Genomic DNA, 22,470 nt, shown 5'->3' with positions numbered 1-22,470 from the left:
AAGGCCTCACCGGTCTGTCAGTGGCAGTGGCCCCTTCCCCCCCCAAGCTTGTTTCCCCATGGAGTCCACTTGAATGCCGGCAGCCGCATCTTACAGCAGGGGGCAGGGGAGAGGCCGCTGGCCCCAGGAGCCTCTTTCTCTGACAGAGGTCTCATTTTAGAGCTCCAGCTCCTGGCTCGGGAAGCCCCTCAGCGCCTCTCCAGTGACCCTGGGGAGGGGGTGGCTCCAGAGGCCACTGTGTTAGCAGGGAGTCGCTGAGCCCAGAAATTATGGCCTTGGACCTGGCTCTACCCTTGACTTATTTCGTGACCTCCAAGCACACAGGACACCCCCCTCCCCACCCCCGCCCCGCCCTGCCCCGCCCCGGGCTTCTGTGCCCGTTGTATCTATCATATGAGGACCATCCCTGGGGTCTCTACCACTCCAGGCTTGTTTTCCTCATCCGTTCAACCTTCTCAGTGGGCACTGTGGGAGTGCACCAAATTCTTGGCAGGAAGAGACATGGTAGCAATGTTGCCTTACACGGCACTTTGCATCCTGAAAGCAGCAGGGCTTACAAAGAAGTTTCTAGGAGAGGATCACTGACTCAGCAGATGTTCAGCAAAGGTCTCTCAGTGCCAGGCATGGGGTTCAGTGCTCTATAGACAGGACCTCATTTATTCCTCGTAATAATTCTGTAAGCACAATGCCCGTTTTACAGATGGCCAAAACTGAAGCACAAACCAAGGAAGTGTGCCTGACTCGGAAGTGGCAGAGATCAAACCTGGGCAGTCGAGGCACAGTGTAAAACATCCCCCCATTCTCCTGGCCGCCAGCCTATGCACTCACGGCTTGAGGTTCTGGTCTATGAGGATGTCGTAGCCGTACAGTTCGAAGCAGTGCTTGTCACTGATGATCACCTTCTGCACGCTCTGCAGGCTCCTGACGAAGATGTTGTCCATATCGCTGAAGAGTGCCTCCACTGCCTCAGGCCCGTGCTTCGATGCCAGGTACTGACGGAAGCGCTGGAGCATCCACTTGCAGCCCTGGGGCCGCAAGCACCCGGGGTCAGGTGGGAGAGGGAGCCTCAGTTAACTGGGACCTGGCCCACCGAGACCCTCAATCACCATTAGGCCTTGGGCTTGGACAAGAGGGGCCCAGCTTGAGTCTGGTGATGAGAAGAACTCTAAGTTTGTCCCTCTTGTGGGGCAAAGCTACTGTATGCTCCAGAGGCGGGGGGTTGGATGTGCCCACCCAGAGCCTGTACCTCTCCTTCTAGAGCACAGAGTACCCAGGACCCCATAAGTCGCTGCCCAAACACCCTGCACAGGCTTCTTCCCTGGGCCTGACCTCCTGGGGACAGAATGCACTGTGTGTACCCCCAAGGCCCAAAGAGGACCAACTGGTTATTGTTTTCAAGAAAATGGGGGCGTGTGTATGCAGGAGGCCCCCACTGTGTGTGGTAGAGCTGAGAGGGAAAAGAAGGGAGTAGGTGTGAGCTGGGGGCCAGCTCTCCCTGTGCCCCTCTGTTCTAGATCTTATCTCTGAGAAGTCGAGAATTCTAAATTTGAACTTGGCCTTACAGTTTATTAGATGGATGGATGGAAGGATGATAGATAGATAGATAGATAGATAGATAGATAGATAGATAGATAGATAGATAGATAGGAGTATACTTGTCAAGGTAGGAGAATAGAACACATTTTGTTACAGGGTGTGTTTCTTTGAGTTGCCACTTGAATATTCAGACACATGATGTGTAGGTCTATATCTGTACTCTTGCCCAGGGCCCTGCCAGTAGGAAGGGTGGTCCTGACCTCACTGGTGAACTATGAGCCCAAGATAGGCCTGTCCCAGGCTCCTTGGTACTCCACTTCCCTACCCCAATCAGTTCCCAAAAGGCTGGACCTGGAGGACAGAAGCCCAGCTTTCTCACCTTCTTTGGGTGGTAGTCCGGAGAGGTCTTTTGCACGGCAACATTGGTGAGGTGAACATCTGGGAGAGGTTGGTAGTCAAGGACGAGTGCCAACGAGAAGGATGAGCCCTGCTCCATGTGGCCCCCAGAGGCCAAACTAAGACTCGTGCTTGGCCATTGATGAGGAAGGTTACACAACAGCTCAGATAGCACGTATGTGGGCCTTGGAATCAGATGGACCTGGGTTCAAATCCCTCCTGCATCTTTACTGGCTGCATGCCCCTGAGCAAGTCACTTAATCTCGTATGTGGTTCCCTACCTATTAAGTGGGAGTACATAGGTGAGGAAACAGGCAAAGAGTAAGCAAACCATCAAAACCAATCTGTAAAGAAGTGGAACTGATTAGTTATAAAATCTTTCAGCAGGAAAAAAATTTTTAGCTTAGAAATGACAATAGAAATCACAAAGGAAGTCAGTGGATGAGCCGACTATGTAAAAATAAACTTAATTAGCTATCAAGGCAAGAATGAAAAGCAAGCATGACTGGAGAAAAGATTTGTAGCAATATGACAGGCTAATGTTTTTGTCACATGGAAATCCCACATAAATTGTTAACAATAAAAGTTTATGACCCCCTGGGAAATGAACAAGGGGTAGTGGAAGGGGAGGTGGGCGGGGGATGGAGTGACTGGGTGATGGGCACTGAGGGGGGCACTTGACAGGATGAGCACTGGGTGTTATACTATTATAACACATTGAACTCCAACAAAAAAAAATATACGAAAAGAAAAGAAAAGAAAAGAGGAAAAAAAAGAAAAGAGAAGAAAAGAAAAGAGAAGAAAAGAAAAGAAAAGAAAAGAAAAGAGAAGAAAAGAGAAGAAAAGGGCAGCCTGGGTGGCTCAGCAGTTTAGCACCACCTTCTGCCCAGGGCGTGATCCTGGGGCCCCGGGATCGAGTCCCACATCGGGCTCCCTGCATGGAGCCTGCTTCTCCCTCTGCCTGTGTCTCTGCCTCTCTCTCTGTGTCTCTCATGAATAAATGAATAAAATCTTTTTTTTTAAAAAAAAGGAAAAAAGTTTATGACCCTAATAGGTAAGTAGATAGAGGGGTATGAAAACATTGGAGGAGCTATAACTGGCAAAAGACCATTTGAGAAAATGCCTGAAGTTTCCTGTAATGGAAGGTACCTAATTTTAAAGGGATGTAAATGGGACAAAAATACAATTGGAAGAAATGCAAATTCTAAGGCAAAACCCTGCTTCCCCATGAGGCTGGTTACATATTTTTTAACCTTTTTATTTGGAAAAACACAAAACTCACAGAATCATTGCAAGCATAATGAATGGCCATATATGCTTCACCGACAAGTACCGATTGTTTCAGAAATGTCTTTTTAAAATGATTGTCTTCAGTACTGGAGAGCTGGCACAAAATGGGCCCTGTCAATGGCAGGGTAAAAATACAAAAGAACCTTGTGGAAAACAATCCAGCCACAAGCCCTTGATCCAGTATGTACACTTCCACCATGTCATCTGAAGGTAAAATCTTAAATATGGTAAAATATGAAAAATAGGGATCCCTGGGTGGCGCAGCGGTTTGGCGCCTGCCTTTGGCCCAGGGCACGATCCTGGAGACCGGGGATCGAATCCCACGTCGGGCTCCCGGTGCATGGAGCCTGCTTCTCCCTCTACCTATGTCTGCCTCTCTCTCTGTGTGTGACTATCATAAATAAATAAAAATTAAAAAAATATGAAAAATATGTTTCTTTGCAGCATTATATGTCATAATTGGAAGTATTCAAACTGAATACTTCCCAAATGCCTGCAGTGTGCAAGATTAGTAAATCAGTAAATCTACTCAGTGGAATATTTTATGACTAATAAAAAATGTCTACATGGAAAATACATATTTAGTGAAAAAACGGTTATGTTTACACAGTGGGATCACCCCTTTATAAAATACAAACAACAGGGGCGCCTGGGTGGCTCAGCAGGGAGCCTGCTTCTCCCTCTCCCTGCTGTTCCCCTTGCTTGTGCTCTCTCTGTCAAATAATTAATTTAAAAAATACAAACAACAACAACAACAACAACAAAACTATGCAAACAAACCTGCGAGGAAATACATCAGAAGGAAATACATCAGAAGTCAGGAGGGGCACCTGGGTGCCTCAGTCAGTTAAGCATCTGCCTTATTAAAGAGTATAGTTTTCACAATACAAGTAGTGTAGCTTTTTAAAGACAAATCAGAAAATTCAGAAAATGTACAAATTTCTCTAATCATATTTTCCAGAGACAACTGGACACCTGAGTGGCTCAGTGGCTGAGCATCTGCCTTTGGCTCAGGGCGTGATCCCAGTCCTGGGATCGAGTCCCACATTGGGCTTCCTGCATGGAGCCTGCTTCTCCTTCTGCCTATCTCTCTGCCTCTCTCTCTGTCTCTCATGAATAAATAAATAAAACCTTTAAAAAAGTAAAAAATATTTTAAAATATTTCAAATTTAAAAATTCAGAACAAAGAACAGGAGTTGTGGGAAATAATGTGAATTCACTCACTGTGAAAACAGCAAAGCCTGGTTAAGTAGGAAGTAGTCCTGGGAGGGGCTGGGATTTGTTTAAGCATTTTTTTTAATTTTTATTTATTTATGATAGTCACAGAGAGAGAGAGAGAGGCAGAGACACAGGCAGAGGGAGAAGCAGGCTCCATGCACCGGGAGCCCGATGTGGGATTCGATCCCGGGTCTCCGGGATCGCGCCCTGGGCCAAAGGCAGGCGCCAAACCGCTGCGCCACCCAGGGATCCCCTGGGATTTGTTTATTAAGGCCCCAGGACCCTGGAGATACACAAACACTTAAAAAAAAATTTTTTTTTATTGGAGTTCACTTTGCCAACATATAGCATACCACCCAGTGCTCATCCCGCCAAGTGCCCCCCTCAGTGTCCATCACCCAGTCACCCCCACCCCCCTGCCCACCTCCCCTTCCACTACCTACCCCTTGTTCATTTCCCAGAGTTAGGAGTCTCTCATGTTTTGTCTCCTTCACTGATATTTTCACTCATTTTCTCTCCTTCCCCTTTATTCCGTTTCACTATTTTTTATATTCCCCAAATGAATGAGACCATATAATGTTTGTCCTTCTCCAATTGACTTACTTCACTCAGCATAATACCCTCCAGGTCCATCCACGTTGAAGCAAATGGTGGGTATTTGTCGACAAACACTTTTAAATAGGGAGAGAGGACAGCTAACATGTGCTGAGTGCTCACTCTGGGCTTGGCACTGGCTAAGTGCTTTACTTGTGTCATTGAACAAAACACATGGTGGCCAAAAAAATGAACCTAAAGTAGGTGTTAACTTGCATCCGGGAAATGTGTGTTAGAATTACAAAATGAAACATACTAAAAACGCTGAAGTTGGAAAAATAGAGGGAAAAATTGTAGGATATACTCAGGAGGGCCCTCTCCCATTCCAACACGCAGGCAGAGCACATGCATTTGCTCAGGTGGACACGTAATCGAGACACAAAGTTAAGGCAGAGAGGTGGGAATTGGCTGGAAGCATTAGCTGGGTTGCCCACGCCAGAAGCTTCGCGGACACAAGACCTTCCATTTCTTCCCTCCCACATGCAGGTAGTCTAGTCCTGCTCATTTGCCATCTCCTTGTTCCTGGATTGTCAACCTCTTTTCTTCCGATGTTCATGTCTAAAAATCTTAGAAACCTTATTTTTGATGTGGATATTCTAGCCAGATAATACACTCTCATGGTTCAAAAGTCAAAAGACATCAAAATGTGTCTGAGGATATTATCTCCTTCCCCCCCTCTGTCCCCACTTGTCCAAGTTCCCTCCCAAAGGCAACTTTTATTCCCAGTTTCTGGTACTTCCTTCCAGAGATGTCTATGCACAGATGCACACATATAGACAGATATAATCTGTAATGTAAAAGGAAGCATACTTTTCAGAGTTCTATACCTCGGGTTTTTTCGCTGAGATTGTTTCATATCTGTACATAAAGCATGGCTGTCTGTTCCATTTTAACAGCTGTATAGTAGGCCATCGTGTAAATAAGCCATTCTTTATTTCCTATTGGGTGTTTGTTTTTGCTCTCACTTACAAGGCGGTGCAGTGCAGAGCCTCTAAACCTCTCTTTTCGTATATTGTGAGTGTACATGTAGGGTAAGTTCCCAGAAGGGAATTGCTGGGTCAGAGGGTATGTGTTTTTGTCTTTTATTTTATTTTATTTTATTTTAATATTTATTTATTTATTTATTTATGATAGTCACAGAGAGAGAGAGAGAGGCAGAGACACAGGCAGAGGGAGAAGCAGGCTCCATGCACCGGGAGCCCCACGTGGGATTCGATCCCAGGTCTCCAGGATCCTGGGCCAAAGGCAGGCGCCAAACCGCTGCGCCACCCAGGGATCCCTGTTTTTGTCTTTTGATAGACATTTTGCCAGATTGCCTCTGAAGCGGGTTGTGCCAATGTATACTCCACCAGCAACACACGTATCTCCTCAGCCTCGCCATCATAGTGTGTTATCAATTTTTTTGTCTCTGCAGTTTGATGGGTGAAAAGGGCACCGTATTTGAGTGAATACATAAGCCAATGACTAAAGCACATGAAAGGATGCAACGTTCTCCAAAAGGGCTCAAACTCTCCCATCCTGTAACTGTGAATCAGTGTGGATGGCAGGCACATCACCGAAGTGATCGTCAAGCAGGGCAGCAGTTTGTGGGGAGCTGCTCTGAACAGAGCGGGGGCTGCCCCTTTGGGATCACTGGGGGCTCCGCCATGACCATAAGACTATCAGGGCCCAGAGGGAGTGATCAGGACCGTCTTGCTCGCAACTGCATCTCCCGTGCCCAGACCAGCCACTGATGGGAAGGGGCAGGGTGCAGGAGGATGGGTAGGCAGAGATCCCAGGATACATTGGTCATCAATGCTGCTCAGGGTGAAGCGGGTGTTGGAGAATCGGGCAAAGCCATCCCGGTACAGCCAGGCCCGAAGCGGGATGTACTGTGTGGAGGCATGAAAGGAGGGAGAGGAACGGGAGGAGGCTGAATAGGAGCACTTTTGCCCCTCCTGGCTTTTGCACCTGCTGTTTCCTCCACTTGGAGCGCCCTTCCTTCCTTCCCACATCATCCCTCAAGAATCGGCTCCAGCATCAGCCTCAGATTCTACGCCTTCCCACCCTGGTGTTGGGGGCTGGGAAGAAGATGCAGAAGGGAACAGAATGAACATACCTTCATGATATGCACGGGACACAGGGGGGTGGGAGGCAGGCTCAGGGCGTGTCCATATTTTCCACCAGACGCTGAGCTCGGGGAGCACAGGGGCTGAGCCTGCCTCCCACACCCCTATGTCCTGTGTCCTGCAGAGAGCAGCATAGCATGAAGTTTTGAACAGGTTTTTGATGAGTGGGGGTGGGGAGAGCATAGAAACTCCTCATTTGAGATCAGGCTCTGGGGCTAGGCTGTCTGGATTCGAACCCCAACTGTGTCAGTCACCAGTGTGTGACCTTGGGCAAGCCACTTAACCTCTCGGTATCTGTTTCTTCATCTGTTAAATGAGGGTAATAATAGAACCTACCTCCCTGGTTCTTAGGAGGACTACATGAAATAAAACCTCCTGAACATCAGGGCTTAGCACTTAGTAGGTGCTCAGTAAAAGCTGTGGTTACCAAGGATGGCTGACATGGAGGGCAAATCCAGACTCTAGGGTCTCTAAGATGGTTCTCTAAGATGGGATCTGTGTACCCCCCCCCATCCTCAGATGCCCCCTGGGCTCTCCCAGGCAGGCAGAATCAGACAAGCTCACAGAGGTACCCCCCCTAGAATGGCTTCTGCCTTCTGTTCCTTACCTGTTGCTAGAGGAGGGCCCCCTCTTAGTTACTCACCGACATCACCAGCACATAGACACGCAGATCAAACTTGCGGCCTGTCAGGCAAGGAGAGAATACATGCAACAAAGACAGACCGTGTGCCAGGCACTGTGCTGGTTATAGTGATAGACAGACAGAGGCGAGTGCCCGTAGAAACACATGGGGTACAAAGAGAGGGTGACTGATGGAGAGGGTTAATGCCTGGGAGAGGCTGGGGCACCTGGGTGGCTTGGTTAAGTGTCTGCCTTCAGCTCAGGTCATGATCTTGGGGTCCTGGGATTGAGCCCCCATATCAGGCTCACTGCTCAGCAGGAAGCCCGCTTCTCTCTGTCCCTCCCCCCCTGCTCGTGCTAATAAATAAAATCTTAAAAAAAAAAGTGCTGGAGAAAGGCTGAAGACACGGGATCATGGAGAAGTAGTGACTTACAGGAAGAGAAGTGCCCCCCTAGCCCAGAGGGACAAGCTGTGGGGCAGGAGGAACGGCCAGAGCAGAGGCTGACAGCACAGGCAGGGTGGAAGGAGACGAGGGCAGTGAGGTCACTGAGGTCAGCAGAGGCCAGCTCACATGCAGTTTTTGGATTTTGTTTCACCACCCATGGGAAGCCACAGAAGGGTATCTTGTCCCCCTGGCTACCGTGTTGAAGCGGAGCACAGTGGCCCCGAGCAGCAGTGGGCACCAGTGAGGATGGGAGGGCACAGTGGCCAGAACTGAGGTGAAGGTGCTCGGACAGATTCAAGAGCTGAGGGAGCCTGAGGAGGTAAGAGCAGGGAGGGGAAGAGAGGGACACATGGGGAACGGTCTCTGACCTCTGGCTTAGCAAGGAGGGCCTGGAGGGGCTGGGGACATGGGGAGGCTGGAGAAAGAGCCTCATGGTAGGGGGAGGGCAAGGGGAGGCTGAGGAATGAGCCACATGGCAGGGGGAGGGCAAGGTTGGATTTTAGGCATGTTGGGTTCTAGTCTCTTGGGGGTCCCCAAGAGGGCATGCCACAGGCTGCGGAACATGGGAATCCGGGGTGTTGGGATGAGGTCTCAGCTGGGGTTCATTGGAGGAGGGAGGGGAGGACGTTGCCCAAGATGGTGAAAGCAGCCAAAGTGGCACTGACGCTGTTCTGAGCCAAGGCGGCCATCTCACCTCCTATTAGGTAGGGGTTTTCGATATAGCGCTGAGCTACGTAGTTCTCCACGGGGATTTCATCCTTCTGGTCATCAGAACTTCTCGAATCCTAGTTATAACAATAACTATTATTAACATTTATGGAGCATTCCCCACGTAAGGAGGTACTGTGTCAGGTACTCTACTTGGGGTATATTGTTTGAAGTATATTGTTAAATCAACTCTAATCAGGGAGGTACTCATGTTATTCCCAGTTTATAGGTGAGAAATTGAAGCACAGAGAGGGGAAGTGACTTGCCCGAGGTCACACAGCTGTGCGGTGGTACAGCTGGGAAGTGGACCCACAGGCTGGGTCAAGCCTCGGCATTTAACCTCCAGACCTGCACTGCCCATTTACACTTAAACTGATTAAAAGTCAGTGAACTTAAATGCTCCCACATGGATGCCCCTTGAGGACATCACACTAAGAATAAGCCAGACACAAAAGACAAATACTGTCTGAGTCCACTTGGAGGAGGTCCTCGGCGTGGTCAAATCCATGGAGATAGAAAGTAGAAGGTGGCTGCCAGGGGCTGGGGCAAGGAGGAAAAGTAGGGAGTTTGTGTTTCTTGGGGATGAAGTTCTGGAAATGGATAGAAGAATTCTGGAGGTGGACGGTGTGGTGGTTGCACAAAATGTGAATATACGCCACACCACTAAATTATACACTGAAACACAGTTAAAATGGTAAACTTCATGTATACAAAAGAAAGCAAGGAAAGGAAAGTTAAACTCCAGCCCTTAAGTTGCACCAGCAGCTTTTCAGGTACTCGATGTCAACACGTGGCTAGCGGGCGCAATACCGCGGAGAGCACAGCACACGCCTTTCCACCCCCAGAGGAGGTCCCATTGGTTGGTGCTGTCCAGAGCGCCACACAGGCACCCAAGGACCTTCCTCTCCTGTCTCTGCCTGCAAGCTCTCTCCGGACCAGCCCAGCTCAGGAAGATGGCAATGCCCTCGCTCACACCTGCACAGCACCTCAAGGTCCACAAAGCCCTTTCTCACCCACCGGCCCCCTTCATAGTAACCCTGGGAGGAAGCTGAGGCCCAAAGGCAAGTGTCACATGCTTGGTGAGGTCACACAACAGCCTAGGCGCAGGGAGCCTCTGGAACTCAGGACTATTAGCCCCCAGGGTGGAATTTTCTACAGTTACTGTCACCTCCCCAACCCCAACCCACTTTGAGACTGATGGGCCAGGCCTTCCCTTCCTGGGTCCCCGAACCACCCCCTACCTGTACTCACATGGCTGCCGGAGGGATTGACAGTGTTCCGGGCTGGCGGGGCTTCCAAGCTGGTGAGCTTCTTTCCAGCGGTACCCTGATGATTTCATGAGAGGAATCAGAACGCACAGAGGAAAGGGGAAATTCATTCATTGAGTACCAGCACATGTGGGAGGTGCTGGTTGTGTAGGAGCTGGTCATCCTGCTCTTGTCACTCACCTGTACTATTATCATCTCTAAGGTTCAGAGGGGTTCAGCAATTTCCCCAAGACCACACAGCTGCTGAGTGGCAGAGGCAGGACTGGAACCAGGATTTCTACTACACCGGTCCTGGGATCAGGATTGGGCGGTGGGGAGGAAGGGAGCTACCTCAGGCTCAGCCTAGGATCCATAGCAAGAGTTGGCCAAACTCTCCCCAACCAGGTGAGCAGCAGGCCCAGGTACAGAGGCCATGTTCTCGGGTTTTAGGCATATTAGCTCATTGCATCCTCAGCAGGTACTATTGCTACTACCCTCCATTTACTTGGGGCAGAGAGGTGATGTATCCTGCTCCAGGTCACGCAGCTATTCAGGGGCAAAATCAAAATTTAAATCCAGGCCATCTGACTTCAGAGACCTCGTTCCCATGGGGAGGTCCAGGGGCAGAACTTCTCCGGCAGCCTTCCAAGCTTTGAAGGAGGGAAGGCGGGGTGCCTCATGGCAGCAAGGGCAGAGGGGGACTTCTGGAGCAACAACTGGGAGAAGTAAGCTTACCTTCCTCCAATCCATGATGTCCTTCAGCCTCCGGAAGAGGAAGATGCCCTTTCCCTGTGACCGGGCCACCTGGGGTGGGGAGTAAGTGCAGAAAGGTCAGCGTTCAGCTCCCTGTGCTTCCTTGTGGGACCCTGTGCCTGGGGCACCTCTCCACCATTTCTGTCTCTATCTTTCCCATGGGCTTCCAGCTATCCCCAGAGGAATGGCCCAGCCCAGCACCAGCCCTGGGGCGGGCCAGAGAGAAGGTAGTACTAAGCCTGGCGGGAGGGAGAGGGAAGCGGGGAGGAGAGACAGGCCAATTTCACTCACAAAGGCAAACAATGGCATGAATAATACAAAAGAGCAGACAATTAAAAAACCATTTCTAACAGTCTTGGGAACACATCATCCAATTCTTTTTTTGGAAATCAATTTGCCTTCCTAATTAGGTTTTGCTTCAGCTAATACTAATCAGTCTGCCTCTAACTGAATCCCAGCATGGATAATTCATAGCTTCACAGAGGCTAGGGGCTGGAAACATCTTTAATATCATGCAGAGCAGTCAGCATCAAAGGCATCACTCCTGAAATCCCTCCATGATGGTCACCTGCCTGGCCTTAGCGGTCCACGGTGCCCAGGAGCTCACCATCCTTGCCCACCTCCTGACGCAGCCTATCTGCTGCAGGAGAGCGCTATTAAGCACTTATCCCAAAAGGAGGTAATAGGTGACTACTGTGTGCTGGACGTTATTCTATTGCGGTGACCTAGACCCTGTGGAGCTTTCACAGCCAGCCTAACCTGTGTTGAGCTCAAATTCGCCAGCCTGGCTCTGGCTTGTAGGGCCTCCTAAAACAAATCTGATCCCTGGGCCCCAGAACACTTTGATTATCTGTAGCCACTGAGCTGGTCCCCCTGAGTCCACTCTACTCTAGTATTAAGACCTTCAGGGCATGCAAACTCTCATTTCCCTCTGTTCTTCTCTGAGCACCGCCTAGTGGGTCAATGTGAGGCTCTTCGTACAATGTAGGGGAGGCAGAGCGGGCATGGCTGTATGGGCTGTGCACTGCACGAAGGGCTCCTAGTCGTGGGAGGAGTGGGAGCTAAACCCAGCTCTGCTCTGCCCACAGCGCTGGGTGACTGATTCAGGGGTGTGTCCACCCGGAAGTTGGGGTGCCCACAAGACTGTGGAGCACTGGCAGTGGCTCAGGGGCAGCTGCATGTGCACAGCTCTTCTGGGAAGCAGCTAATCAGTGGCATCAAGGGTTTCCAACAGCTCACAGCCTTGCAAAGGGCTTAAAGTCACTTCACAGACAATCACCCAGTGTAAACAACGAAAAACCACTCAACTTCATTGGTCTCAAGGAAATGCAAGTGAAAACTCCAAGAGGACACCACTGCATGCTTCTTGAGAGTGGTTAAAAATAAAAACGAACAATAGGGGCGCCTAAGTGGTTCACTTGTTGGTTGAGTGTCCAACTCTGTTTCTGCACGATCTCAGCAGTAGTGGAATTGAGCCCCACATTGGGCTCTGGGCTCAGTGTGGAGTCTGCTTCAGATTCTTTCTCCCTCTCTCTGCCCCTCCCCATTGGCTCTGTCTGTCTAAAATGAGTAAATAAAATCTTTTTTAAAAAATTAAAAAAATAATTCACTTCTCGGTCTTTTGGCTAAGATCAAGTGTAAAAATTTAAAAAATAAAAAATAAAATAAAAATGTAAAAAATAGGGGCACCTGGGTGGCTCAGTGGTTGAGCATCTGCCTTTGGCTCAGGGCGTCATCCTGGAATCCCGGGATCAAGTCCCACGCCAGGCTCTCTGCATGGAGCCTGCCTCTCCCTCTGCCTGTGTCTCTGCCTCTCTCTCTCTCTCTCTCTGCATCTCTATGAATAAATAATAAAATCTTTAAAAAAATTTTTTAAATAAAAAATAAATAAAAATTTAAAAAATAGGGGCACCTGGGTGGCTCAGTGGTTGAGCGTCTGCCTTTGGCTCAGGGCGTGATCCTGGAATCCCGGGATCCAGTCCCATATCGGGCTCCCTGCGGGGAGTCTGCTTCTCCCTCTGCCTATGTCTCTGCCTCTTTCTCTGTGTCACTCATGAATAAATAAGTAAAATCTTAAAAAAAACTTTAAAAAGAATTTTTTAAAAATTAAAAAAAATAAAAATGATCAACAGCAAGTGTTGGTGACGCTGTGGAGAGACGAACTCACAACTTCTGGTGGGAGTGTACATTGTTGGAAATGGGCAGCATCCAATAAAATTGAACATAGGCACCTACCCCACTCTGACCCAGGAGTTCCTCTCCTAGGCACCTATACGGCAGAAATGCATGCACGAGGGTGCCCATGAACATGTATAGGATTATCCATAGCAGCACAATTCGTAATAGCGCCAACCTTGAAACTCCCAAGTGGATAAATATTCACACAATGGAACAGTACACAGCAATAATGATGAGCAGTGTACAGTCACCTGCACTGGTCAGGATGAAAGTCCTGAACGTAATGTTGAGGGAGAAAAATTAGGTGCACTCAGATATACTTCATGATTCCCATGATATAAAGAACAGAGGCAGACAGATGGATCTATGCTGTTAGGGACTTGCTGAGGGGCTGGCACCGCTGTGTTTATGGGTGCTTCTTACTCAGGTGGGCTCACCTCGTGAAAATGTACCAAGTTGAGCACAACTCTGGCATATTCTGTGTACTAAACTTAAATTAAGAAGTTTTTTTTAATTTTTATTTATTTATGATAGTCACAGAGAGAGAGAGAGAGAGAGACGCAGAGACACAGGCAGAGGGAGAAGCAGGCTCCATGCACCAGGAGCCCGACGTGGGACTCGATCCCGGGTCTCCAGGATCGTGCCCTGGGCTAAAGGCAGGCGCTAAACAGCTGCGCCACCCAGGGATCCTCAATTAAGAAGTTTTATTAAGAATCCTGCCTTTTGATCTTGGCACCCCCACCCCCACGTTCCTTGGCTGCCTTCTCTCTGGCCGCAGAGCCCACTTCTCACCAGGAGGCTGGAAAGAGCACACACCTGTTTTGTCAGCCACCCTTGCAGCTCTTGGGAAACACGTGATTAGCTCTGGCCAATGAGACCAACAGAGTCATCTGCTTGGGGCTTTGGGGCTTCTGAGAATGAATTTCTTCTTTGTTAAAAAATATCAGGGTCAAGGAGGAGGAGAAAGAGGGAGAGAGTGAGAGAGGAAGGGAGGGAGGGAGGGAAACAAAGAAACGCCTTGCTCCTTTCTTTTTTTGAATGCCACAGTCTGAGGAGGTGAGGCCTACAACTGTTACACACGATCATGATGTGACACGGTGACACATCTGATGGCAGAAAGCCAACACACTGAAGATCCAGAGTGATAAGACGGGTAAGACAGATAAGGAACCTCAGCTTTTAACAGTATCATTGAGCCCATCCCCAAGCCTGGAACTTCCTACCTTTTTTGTGAGTTGAGGTAAGATGCCTTTATTGTCTGAAGCATTGTTGGTATGTTAGCAAACATGCCTATTCCAGAAGATGCCTTCCTAAGGGAATAATCTTCAAGAGTGGAAAATAAACTTCCCGGTTGGTGATACATCATGGTTGTTAAGACTGGAAATCACCTACTATCTAGCTCCAGCAGATTGTAGTTTGCAAAAACAGTCACAAAAATATTTCCAGTCCCATATGTTTTTCGACAACCTTACTACCCCCCACCCTCCATCAAGAGGTGAAGTCAGTGTGCCCTCCCCTTGAATCTGAGCGAGCACTTAGGACTGTCTCTACTCATCGCGTATGGCAGAAGTGTCGCTGTGTGGATGCCAATGCTGGGTGGTCAAAGGCAAGACAGCATCCACACAGCTCTCTCTTTGGGGATGGTTGCCCCTGGAACCTAGCCACCGTGCCGGGAGGAAGCTCAGGTCATATGGAGAGGCCCACATGGAGGGCAACTGAGTCTTCCAGCCCTCCACCCCGGCTAAGCTCCCAGCCCACAGCCAGCCCCGACTTGCCAGCTGAGTGAATGAGCCAGCTTGGAAGCGGATCCTCCAGCCCTCGCGGGAGCCGTCCCAGTAGATGCTGGAATGGCGATGAGCCTTCCCTGTCAAGTGCTGCCCAAACTGGAGGCTCGGAATGAAATAAGACATGATTTTTGTTTCAAGCCACTGAGTTTTGGGGTTCAGCAAAGAACCAGAACACTAACTTTAGGGGATTGGTTTATAACAATGGCAGATGCTTCCAAGATTGACACACATTACCTTGCTAAAGCTTCGCCAAAAAAAAATCCCCGATGTAGGCATTAATACTATCCCCATTTTGCAGCCAAGATAACCAAGGAACAAGGCCAAGTGCTCTGTTCAAGGTTACCCAACCAGTAGGTGACAAACCTAGGTAATTAAATCTGTGCTTCACAAGCCCAAGGCTCATGCACATCCTGCAAAGTGCCAAGGGGTACACAAAATCACACAAAGGACATGGCCCTACTCCTGGGAGTATCCATCTTAATTGATAATTTGGGAGTAAAATATATTACTTTTATAAAAAGATAAATTAACTGGAAAGTAATATGAATGGATTATCAGGATAAGCCATACTTTGATTTTGCACGGCCTGTGGCCACTCATGGCCCTCGGCCCGCTGCCACTGCCCACTCTGGGGATGGGGCAATTCATCATGTGGCATTCGTCACATGGCATGCATTGGGTGTTACACGTATGGTTGGTGGTCTACTCAACAACCCTGAGTAGGGGGAAAAAACCTCCCTTCTTTCTCTGCTAACAGAACCCCATTTGTTTTTGTTTGTTTGATGCAAGCTCTACCCCCAACGTGGGGCTTGAACTCACAACCCTGAGATCAAGAATCACGTGCTCCACCAACTGAGCCAGCCAGGTGCTCCCAACAGAACCCCATTTGGATCACTTCTTCCCTGTGGCCCTGCCCTCTGGGAGTCTGAGCCTTCCCAGTGGTCCCATGCTCCCACCGCCAAGTGACTGCTTCAGACATGGGCCAGCAGGCGCCAGAAGTCTGCGGCTGTGATCTCTGGGAAGTCTGCATCTTTTTCAAAGGGCACACAAGACCAGGGTGTTCCTTTATTCCTGCAGCAGGTAGAGGCATGAAGAGGCAAAGCTAAAGCTGTGGCAGCTGCATTGTGACCCAGAGGAGCAGCCAGTCCTCCGGGTGGGAACTGCCCAGTGTTGTTGAGTCATCTCTGGCGTTGACCTTCCATCATTAAAGGAAGTGTCCTGGCATCTGTAAGCTTGAGTAAGAAGAAAATTTTTCATCCTAACCAGTTTTTCCCATTACTTTCCATCATGAATGCAGACAACAGTAGTAGCCGCGCCTGTGACTTCACTCTCAAAAGAAATCTGTTATTTTTATATATCACGTTAGAGTGGTTGCAGACATCTCAAAATATTGTTTATACTCATTATGACTTCGAAATTATGGTAACTCTGGAGCCTGCTGTTAGACTCTCTTTAGCTGTTTGTTTGTTTTAAGATTTTATTTATTTAACAGAGAGAGACACTGAGAGAACATGAGCAGGGGGAGTGGCGGGCAGAGCGAGAGGGAGAAGCAGAAGCAGGCTCCCCACTGAGCAGGGAGCCCAATACAGGGTCCAGCCCAGGACCTTGGGATCATGACCTGAGCTGAAGGCAGGTGTTTAACAGACTGAGCCACCGAGGCGCCACCTCTCTTTAGCTGTCAAGGAAACTGCTAGGGCAGAAAGAATATTTCACAGTTTGTGTGGCTGTCGTGAGAGGCACTAGCAGGTCCCTGACTGCAGGACAGTGTTGGACTGCTGCCAGCTGCACTGTGCTCGCCAGGCCTCTCTCGCAGGGGCTGCTCCTGCTACTGGCTGAGGACCTTGGGGGCCATGAAGGCTGGGTTGCTCCTGAGAGGACTTCCTCTGGCTTGAGGCCTCCCCAAGGCCTCCAGGTGCTTCTCTTCCTCCCCTCTCTCCCTCACTGGGGTCTGACAACTGTCCCAGCTCTCCCCATTCCCTCCCCCTATTCCTTCCAGGCAGAACTGGCATGTTCAGTCTTGCCTTGGCATCTGTTTCTCAGAGGACCCAGATTGTTTGTTTAACTGTTTTTCAATATAGTTGCTTCCTTTTATAATAAAATTCCTTTATCCTTTCAAAGACATTGTTTTGTAGGGTGCCTGGGTGGCTCAGTTGGTTAAGTATCTGTCTTCTCCTCAGGTCATGATCCTGGGGTCCTGGGATAGAACCCCACATCGGGCTCCCTGCTCAGAAAGGAGTCTGCTTCTCCCTCTCCCTCTGCTGCTGCTCCCCCTGCGTTCTCTCTCAAAGAAAGAAGAAAGGGAAAAAGAAGAAAGAAACAAAGAAAGAGAAGAAAGAAAGAAAGAAAGAAAGAAAGAAAGAAAGAAAGAAAGAAGAAGAAAGAAGAAAGAAAGAAGAAGAAAGAAAGAAATCTTTTTTAAAAATAAAAATAAAAATAAAAACACTATTTTGTGACAGAGTGAAACACTATTTCTACCAGATGCCAAAGATACCCAAGACATGAGAACCGTTCAGAACCCCTGCCCTCTTGTTTGGGCTCCTGTTATTTGGGTTTTCTGTTACTTGCTGCCCAAAGCATCCCCCAACTCTTAGAAGATTGCAGTGCAAAGGTTTGAGAAGCTCTGATGGCGTAAACTTGAGAAACAAAATGTTAAATTCTGTTCTTCTTTTCCTACAATTTGGACAGAGGCCACCCGAGCCAGGAATAGCCTAGTGGTTGCCCAAGATGCTCATGGCCCTGAGTGAAGTGTTGAAACCAGACACAGAGGGACTGGGGGACAGGCCTCCAGGACTGATGCACAGGCTGGGGCCCTGACAACCAGCACCTGCCCCCCAGCCATATGAGGGAGGCTAGACCAGCAAAGGTGGTCCCATGGTCTGGCTCCTTCTTACCTCCTGCCAACCCAGAGGGCCTGAGCTGGTAGGAGGGGAGAATGTTCAGATGGAAAAGAAGTTCGGATCGATGCAATTTTTACATCACCTGGGCTTTTAAATGGCAAACCTAAGGGCTTGTTTATATGCTCTGAGAGTGGTCGCAGAGCTCTGAGCTAGGCTGGGGCTCAGCTCTGTGGGAAGAGGGGTCCCTGAGATGGATAGCATAGAGGGGACGATGCTTCTCATTCCCTTCTGAGTCCAGCTCGCCCCTTCATCGCCCCTGCTCTGCTGCCACTGGAGAGGCCCTAGGGGCCCTAGGGGACTGTGCAGAGGAGATGGCCGGAGGAAAAAGGCAGGTCAGTGGCTGCCCTCGCGGCCCCACCTCGGCAACTATGCGAAAACTCTTGTGTGTGGGCGCGCAAGGACACAATAGCTCCCAGAGACAGGCCTTGTGGGAAGAGTGGGGACGTTGGGGATTTTTTTCCCTCTATTTTCTAAATTTGAACTATTGTCCTATTTTTTCTTCTTTTTTTACATTTTCCCCATCCCAAAGGAATCCAAACAATAGGATCCCAGAACTCGAGTTCAGAGGTTCAGGGTTCTGCTACTCTGAAGAACCCTGGCTGCTATACTGGGGAACGTGTTAGAAAAGCAAATTCTTGGGCACCTGAGTGGACATCCAACTCTTGGCTATGGTTCAGGTCATGATCTCAGGGTCCTGGGATTGAGCCCTGTGTCGGGCTCCCCGCTCAGCAGGGGAGTCTGCTTCAGGATTCTCTCTCCCTCTGCCCCTCCCTCAGCTCTCTCTGTGCCAGCACATACTCTCTCTCAAATAAATAAATAAATCTTAAAAAAAGAGGAGGAGGATCCCTGGGTGGCTCAGCAGTTTAGCGCCTGCCTTCGGCCCAGGATGTGATCCTGGAGTTGGGGGATAGAGTCCCATGTCGGGCTCCCTGCATGGAGCCTGCTTCTCCCTTTGCCTGTGTCTCTGCCTCTCTCTGTGTTTTTCATGAATAAATAAATAAAAATCTTAAGCAAACAAACAAAAAAAGAAAGTAATACAAATTCTTAGACCCCATACCAGGCCTACTGAATCAGACACTGAGGGATGGGGGTAGGAGGCCTTAATAAGCTCTCCAGGAAATTCTGATGCACTCTCAGGTTTGAGAATTACACCTCTACAGTCTCACAACTCAAAGTGTGGTCCACGGACCAGCAGCAAGGGCCTCACCTGGGAGGGGTCAGAAATACAGACTCTCAGGCCCTACTTGGACCTGCTGCATCAGCCTCTGCCTTTAACCAGGTGCCCAATGGGCACATTCGGGTTTGGGAAGTGCTGACCTGGTGCTTTCCAGGGGCAGGGGAAGAGAAGGTGTTGCCTGGGCTCTTGGAAATCCCAGGAAAAATGGTCAAGGACTGAACACCTAAGTGCCAAACCCTTTATATAACTTGTATAACTCATGTATAGAACATTTATTGCTTCACTGGATTCTCTCCCGATCCCCTCAGGTAGGTAGACTGGTTACTTCCACTTTACCTACAGGTGAGGACACAGACTTAGAGGGGTGGAGGAACGTGCTCCAGGTCAGACGGCTCTTAAGCAGCGAGGACAGAGTTAGAGCCCACTCTCTACACCCCGCACCCCCCAGATAGGGTGGCGCAGCTCTGCAGGGGCGAGAACACACTCGAGCAGCCAAGATGCCTCCTCTTAATTACAGCCGTCTTGTGTCTGCCTCTAACAAAGGCCTTGGGCTGGGAAAGGAATCAACTTAATATGCGATTGCTCTTCCCAATTAGCACAAATTACCATTTGTCTGGGAGGATAATGCTGGGAGCTGGAACCACCATGTGGGTTGCAGTTCTCTTCTGCCTAACCCCCTCCGCTCTGGCTGTAGAGAAGGGGTACAAGCCTCCCCTGGGGCCTCACCAGGGACAGAAGCAGGAGGCCCGGGGAAATACTGCCTGGGACTCAGTTGGGAGCATCCAAGTTGTTTTTTCGTCTGCCTTCTGAGCACCTGTGCTATTGGCTAAATATGCAATGGCCAACAGTGGCCCTAAGTCCCCAGCTGCACAAGGAAGGCTGCCCCCCTCTTTGCTCCCCACAGCTCCCTTCCTGGGGCCTGGCACATTCCCAAACCCGGAAAATAGCAGGGGGCTTCGATGATGCCATTTGAGGCTCTGGTGGCTTTGTGGTGAGAAACCAGCCCTGACTCAAGGAGGAATAGAGAGGCTGGTAATGACTGCCACCCTTGCCCTCCACTCAGTTTCTTTTATTTTTATTTTTATTTTATTTATTTATGATAGGCACACAGTGAGAGAGAGAGGCAGAGACACAGGCAGAGGGAGAAGCAGGCTCCACGCACCGGGAGCCCGACGTGGGATTCGATCCCGGGTCTCCAGGATCACGCCCTGGGCCAAAGGCAGGCGCTAAACCGCTGCGCCACCCAGGGATCCCTCCACTCAGTTTCTTAATCCCTGAAGGGCTACTGCAAGGCCTCCGTGCATGCAGTTCCCTCTTCCGGATGCTCTTCCCTACCTTTGCCCTTTTCCAGACTGACCCTTCTGCATCCTTCAGGCCACAGCCAATACTAATTCTTTTAATAATAATAACAACTGTAGCAGCTGTCATTTACGGAGTGCTTAACGTGAGCTCTACCTGCATTAATTCACTTAATCACACAAGAGCATTATGAAGCAGGTACTGCAGTCTCACTTTGCAGATGGGGAAACTGGGGCACAGAGAAGTTAAGTAATCTGCCTGAGGTCAGACAGTTGTAAGTGGTAGAGGCAGTATTTGAACCAAAGGGTTTGGTCTCAGAGCCCAGTGCCCCTTCAGCAAAGCCTGCTCAGCAGCAGAGAGCCTCCTACTGACACTTAGCACAGCTCTACTCATGCAGATGTCTCTGTGTTGTCTGCACCCAAGGGAGGCAGAGACCCACTTCCCACGTGCTGAGGGCCTAGGTCTAGGTCTGGCACGCAGCAAGTGCTCAGTGAGTATCTAAGGAAGGTTTGAATAAATGCGTCTCAGTCTCCTCATCTTTAATAGTTCCTCCCAAGGGCTGTCCTGAGAACCAAGCAGAGCAAGTAACGTGCTTGGCATGACCTGGCCACCACCATCTCGCTCATGTCAGAAGAGAGGCGGGGATCTGAGCTCTAGCGTGGCTCTGGATTCCCTGCCCTGGCTCCTGGGGATCACTCATTCACCTGGTAAACATGTATTGAGCATCTAATGTGTACCAGCAGTCAGGGCTGGGTGCACATACTGCAAAGGAATGGAGATGAAGTCAGCCCTTGGGAAGAGGCAGATGGTGCATCGAAGGCAGAAAAGCCAGGCAGAGTTATGAAGGAGCCCTGCTCCGTCTGGTGCCTGGGAAGGCCTCCCCCCACAGCCCCCACCCCCTGCTCCCGGCACTGAGCGCTCACAGGCTTCATGATCCAAGTGATTCCTGGGTTTTTGCGGAACTCCTCCACGAACAGGTGGTACTCGCATGGCATCTCGAAGGTTTTGGGGAAGAAGTCGCACTTGGCCGCCTCCAGCTTTCCCGCCTCGCGCTCCAGCTGTTTCCGGAATCGCTTCAGGTTCTTCACCATGTAGTTCTTGCGGGTCAGCTGGGCAGCGGGGTGGGTGAGCAAGCTTGTGCCCACTGCCCTGCTCCACCTTCCAGCCCAACCAGCCCAACTGGCCCCACAGCCTCTGGCCCACAAAATAACAATCACAGTAAGAGTAACTTTGAGAGCCTGCTGTTCGATACTTATCCTTACTTTACAGATGAGAAAACCAAGAGTCAGAAAGGTTAAGTCAGTTGCCTGGAGTCACCCAGCTTAAAGGAGGCACAGCCGGGATTTGACCCAGACCCGTCTGACTCCAAAGTTCATATTTCTAACTGCTAAGCTGCACTAGCCTTTTCAAATCTCAGCATCATTGGCTCTTCTGGTCCCATCTCTGTGGTCTGGTTCCTCCCAAACCTCCCTCCCATCTCTAGGCTCTCAGTTGCTCAACCTGTCTCTCCTCTGAAATACCAGATGGCTCAAACATCCTGCTCCTTCGGGCCTCACCCCACACATCTCTAGTGCTGAAATGCCAACCAGACTGTGACCTCAGTCCCCACCACCGCAGACAGCCTGTTGTTGGGGTACTAGATCCTTACTCTCTCACACTCCTAGATCATCATGTATCTTATATACATGTTCCCCACCTGGCATGTACCCCAAATTCCCTTACATTTTTCTATTCTGGTCCTTGCACTCCCACACCAGCCCCTGCTCATGGCCACATCCAGTGATGTGATTTGGCTGACTCAGTCCCCCAGCCTACCCAGCTCACCTCATAGTGGTTTCGGAAGTGACTGATCCGCACGTGCTCATCCATGTAGGTGTGGTCAAAGTTCTCCCGGAGCCAGCTGACATCACACCAGTAGAAATCCCACTCTCCTTCACTGCGGGTGGGTGGGACAAAGGTCACCACATGAGGACTTCAGCATAGCTGGAGGTCTGGGGCCCAGGGAGGTAAAGCGGAGGCGCAAGCAGCAGTATGTTCATGAGGAGTCTTAAGGCGATGGCTGCCTACAATGTGCTTTGTGGGGCCAGAGTGAGAACCAGAGAAATGTTCCTACACAAATCCAGGCTGATCAGCTGATCAGCTACACAGAGCCCTGATGCCTCCTGGCGCCCATTAGCTGGAGTGAGGAGCACACCCTCTCCAGATCACTGTTCCC

The 22,470-nt window shown here is 49.8% G+C and overlaps 1 protein-coding gene across 10 annotated transcripts in view; it reads right to left on the bottom strand.

The window, feature by feature from the left end:
- The window catches only part of TTLL9 (tubulin tyrosine ligase like 9), a 70,910-nt gene that overhangs the window by 29,396 nt on the left and 19,044 nt on the right, over window positions 1-22,470 (bottom strand). For 8 of the 10 annotated variants that reach the window (XM_049100216.1, XM_049100214.1, XM_049100212.1 and 5 more), the window contains 10 exons: window positions 22,080-22,191; window positions 21,179-21,364; window positions 14,871-14,978; window positions 10,900-10,968; window positions 10,169-10,243; window positions 8,904-8,994; window positions 7,786-7,826; window positions 6,818-6,905; window positions 1,916-1,974; window positions 829-1,025 (listed from right to left, as the gene is read on the bottom strand). In XM_049100216.1, coding sequence (XP_048956173.1) covers window positions 829-1,025; window positions 1,916-1,974; window positions 6,818-6,905; window positions 7,786-7,826; window positions 8,904-8,994; window positions 10,169-10,243; window positions 10,900-10,968; window positions 14,871-14,978; window positions 21,179-21,364; window positions 22,080-22,124 — 959 coding nt within the window. In that variant the 5' untranslated portion in view covers window positions 22,125-22,191. The remainder of the gene's footprint in view (window positions 1-828; window positions 1,026-1,915; window positions 1,975-6,817; window positions 6,906-7,785; window positions 7,827-8,903; window positions 8,995-10,168; window positions 10,244-10,899; window positions 10,969-14,870; window positions 14,979-21,178; window positions 21,365-22,079; window positions 22,192-22,470) is intronic. The other 2 variants (XM_049100215.1, XM_025469655.3) reach the window with 1 other exon arrangement.

Source organism: Canis lupus, chromosome 24, assembly GCF_003254725.2.
Source record: "Canis lupus dingo isolate Sandy chromosome 24, ASM325472v2, whole genome shotgun sequence".
In the NCBI taxonomy this organism is placed as follows: Eukaryota; Metazoa; Chordata; class Mammalia; order Carnivora; family Canidae; genus Canis; species Canis lupus.
Note: the sequence above shows the minus strand (reverse complement) of the source record. Positions and strands in the feature narration are given on the sequence as shown.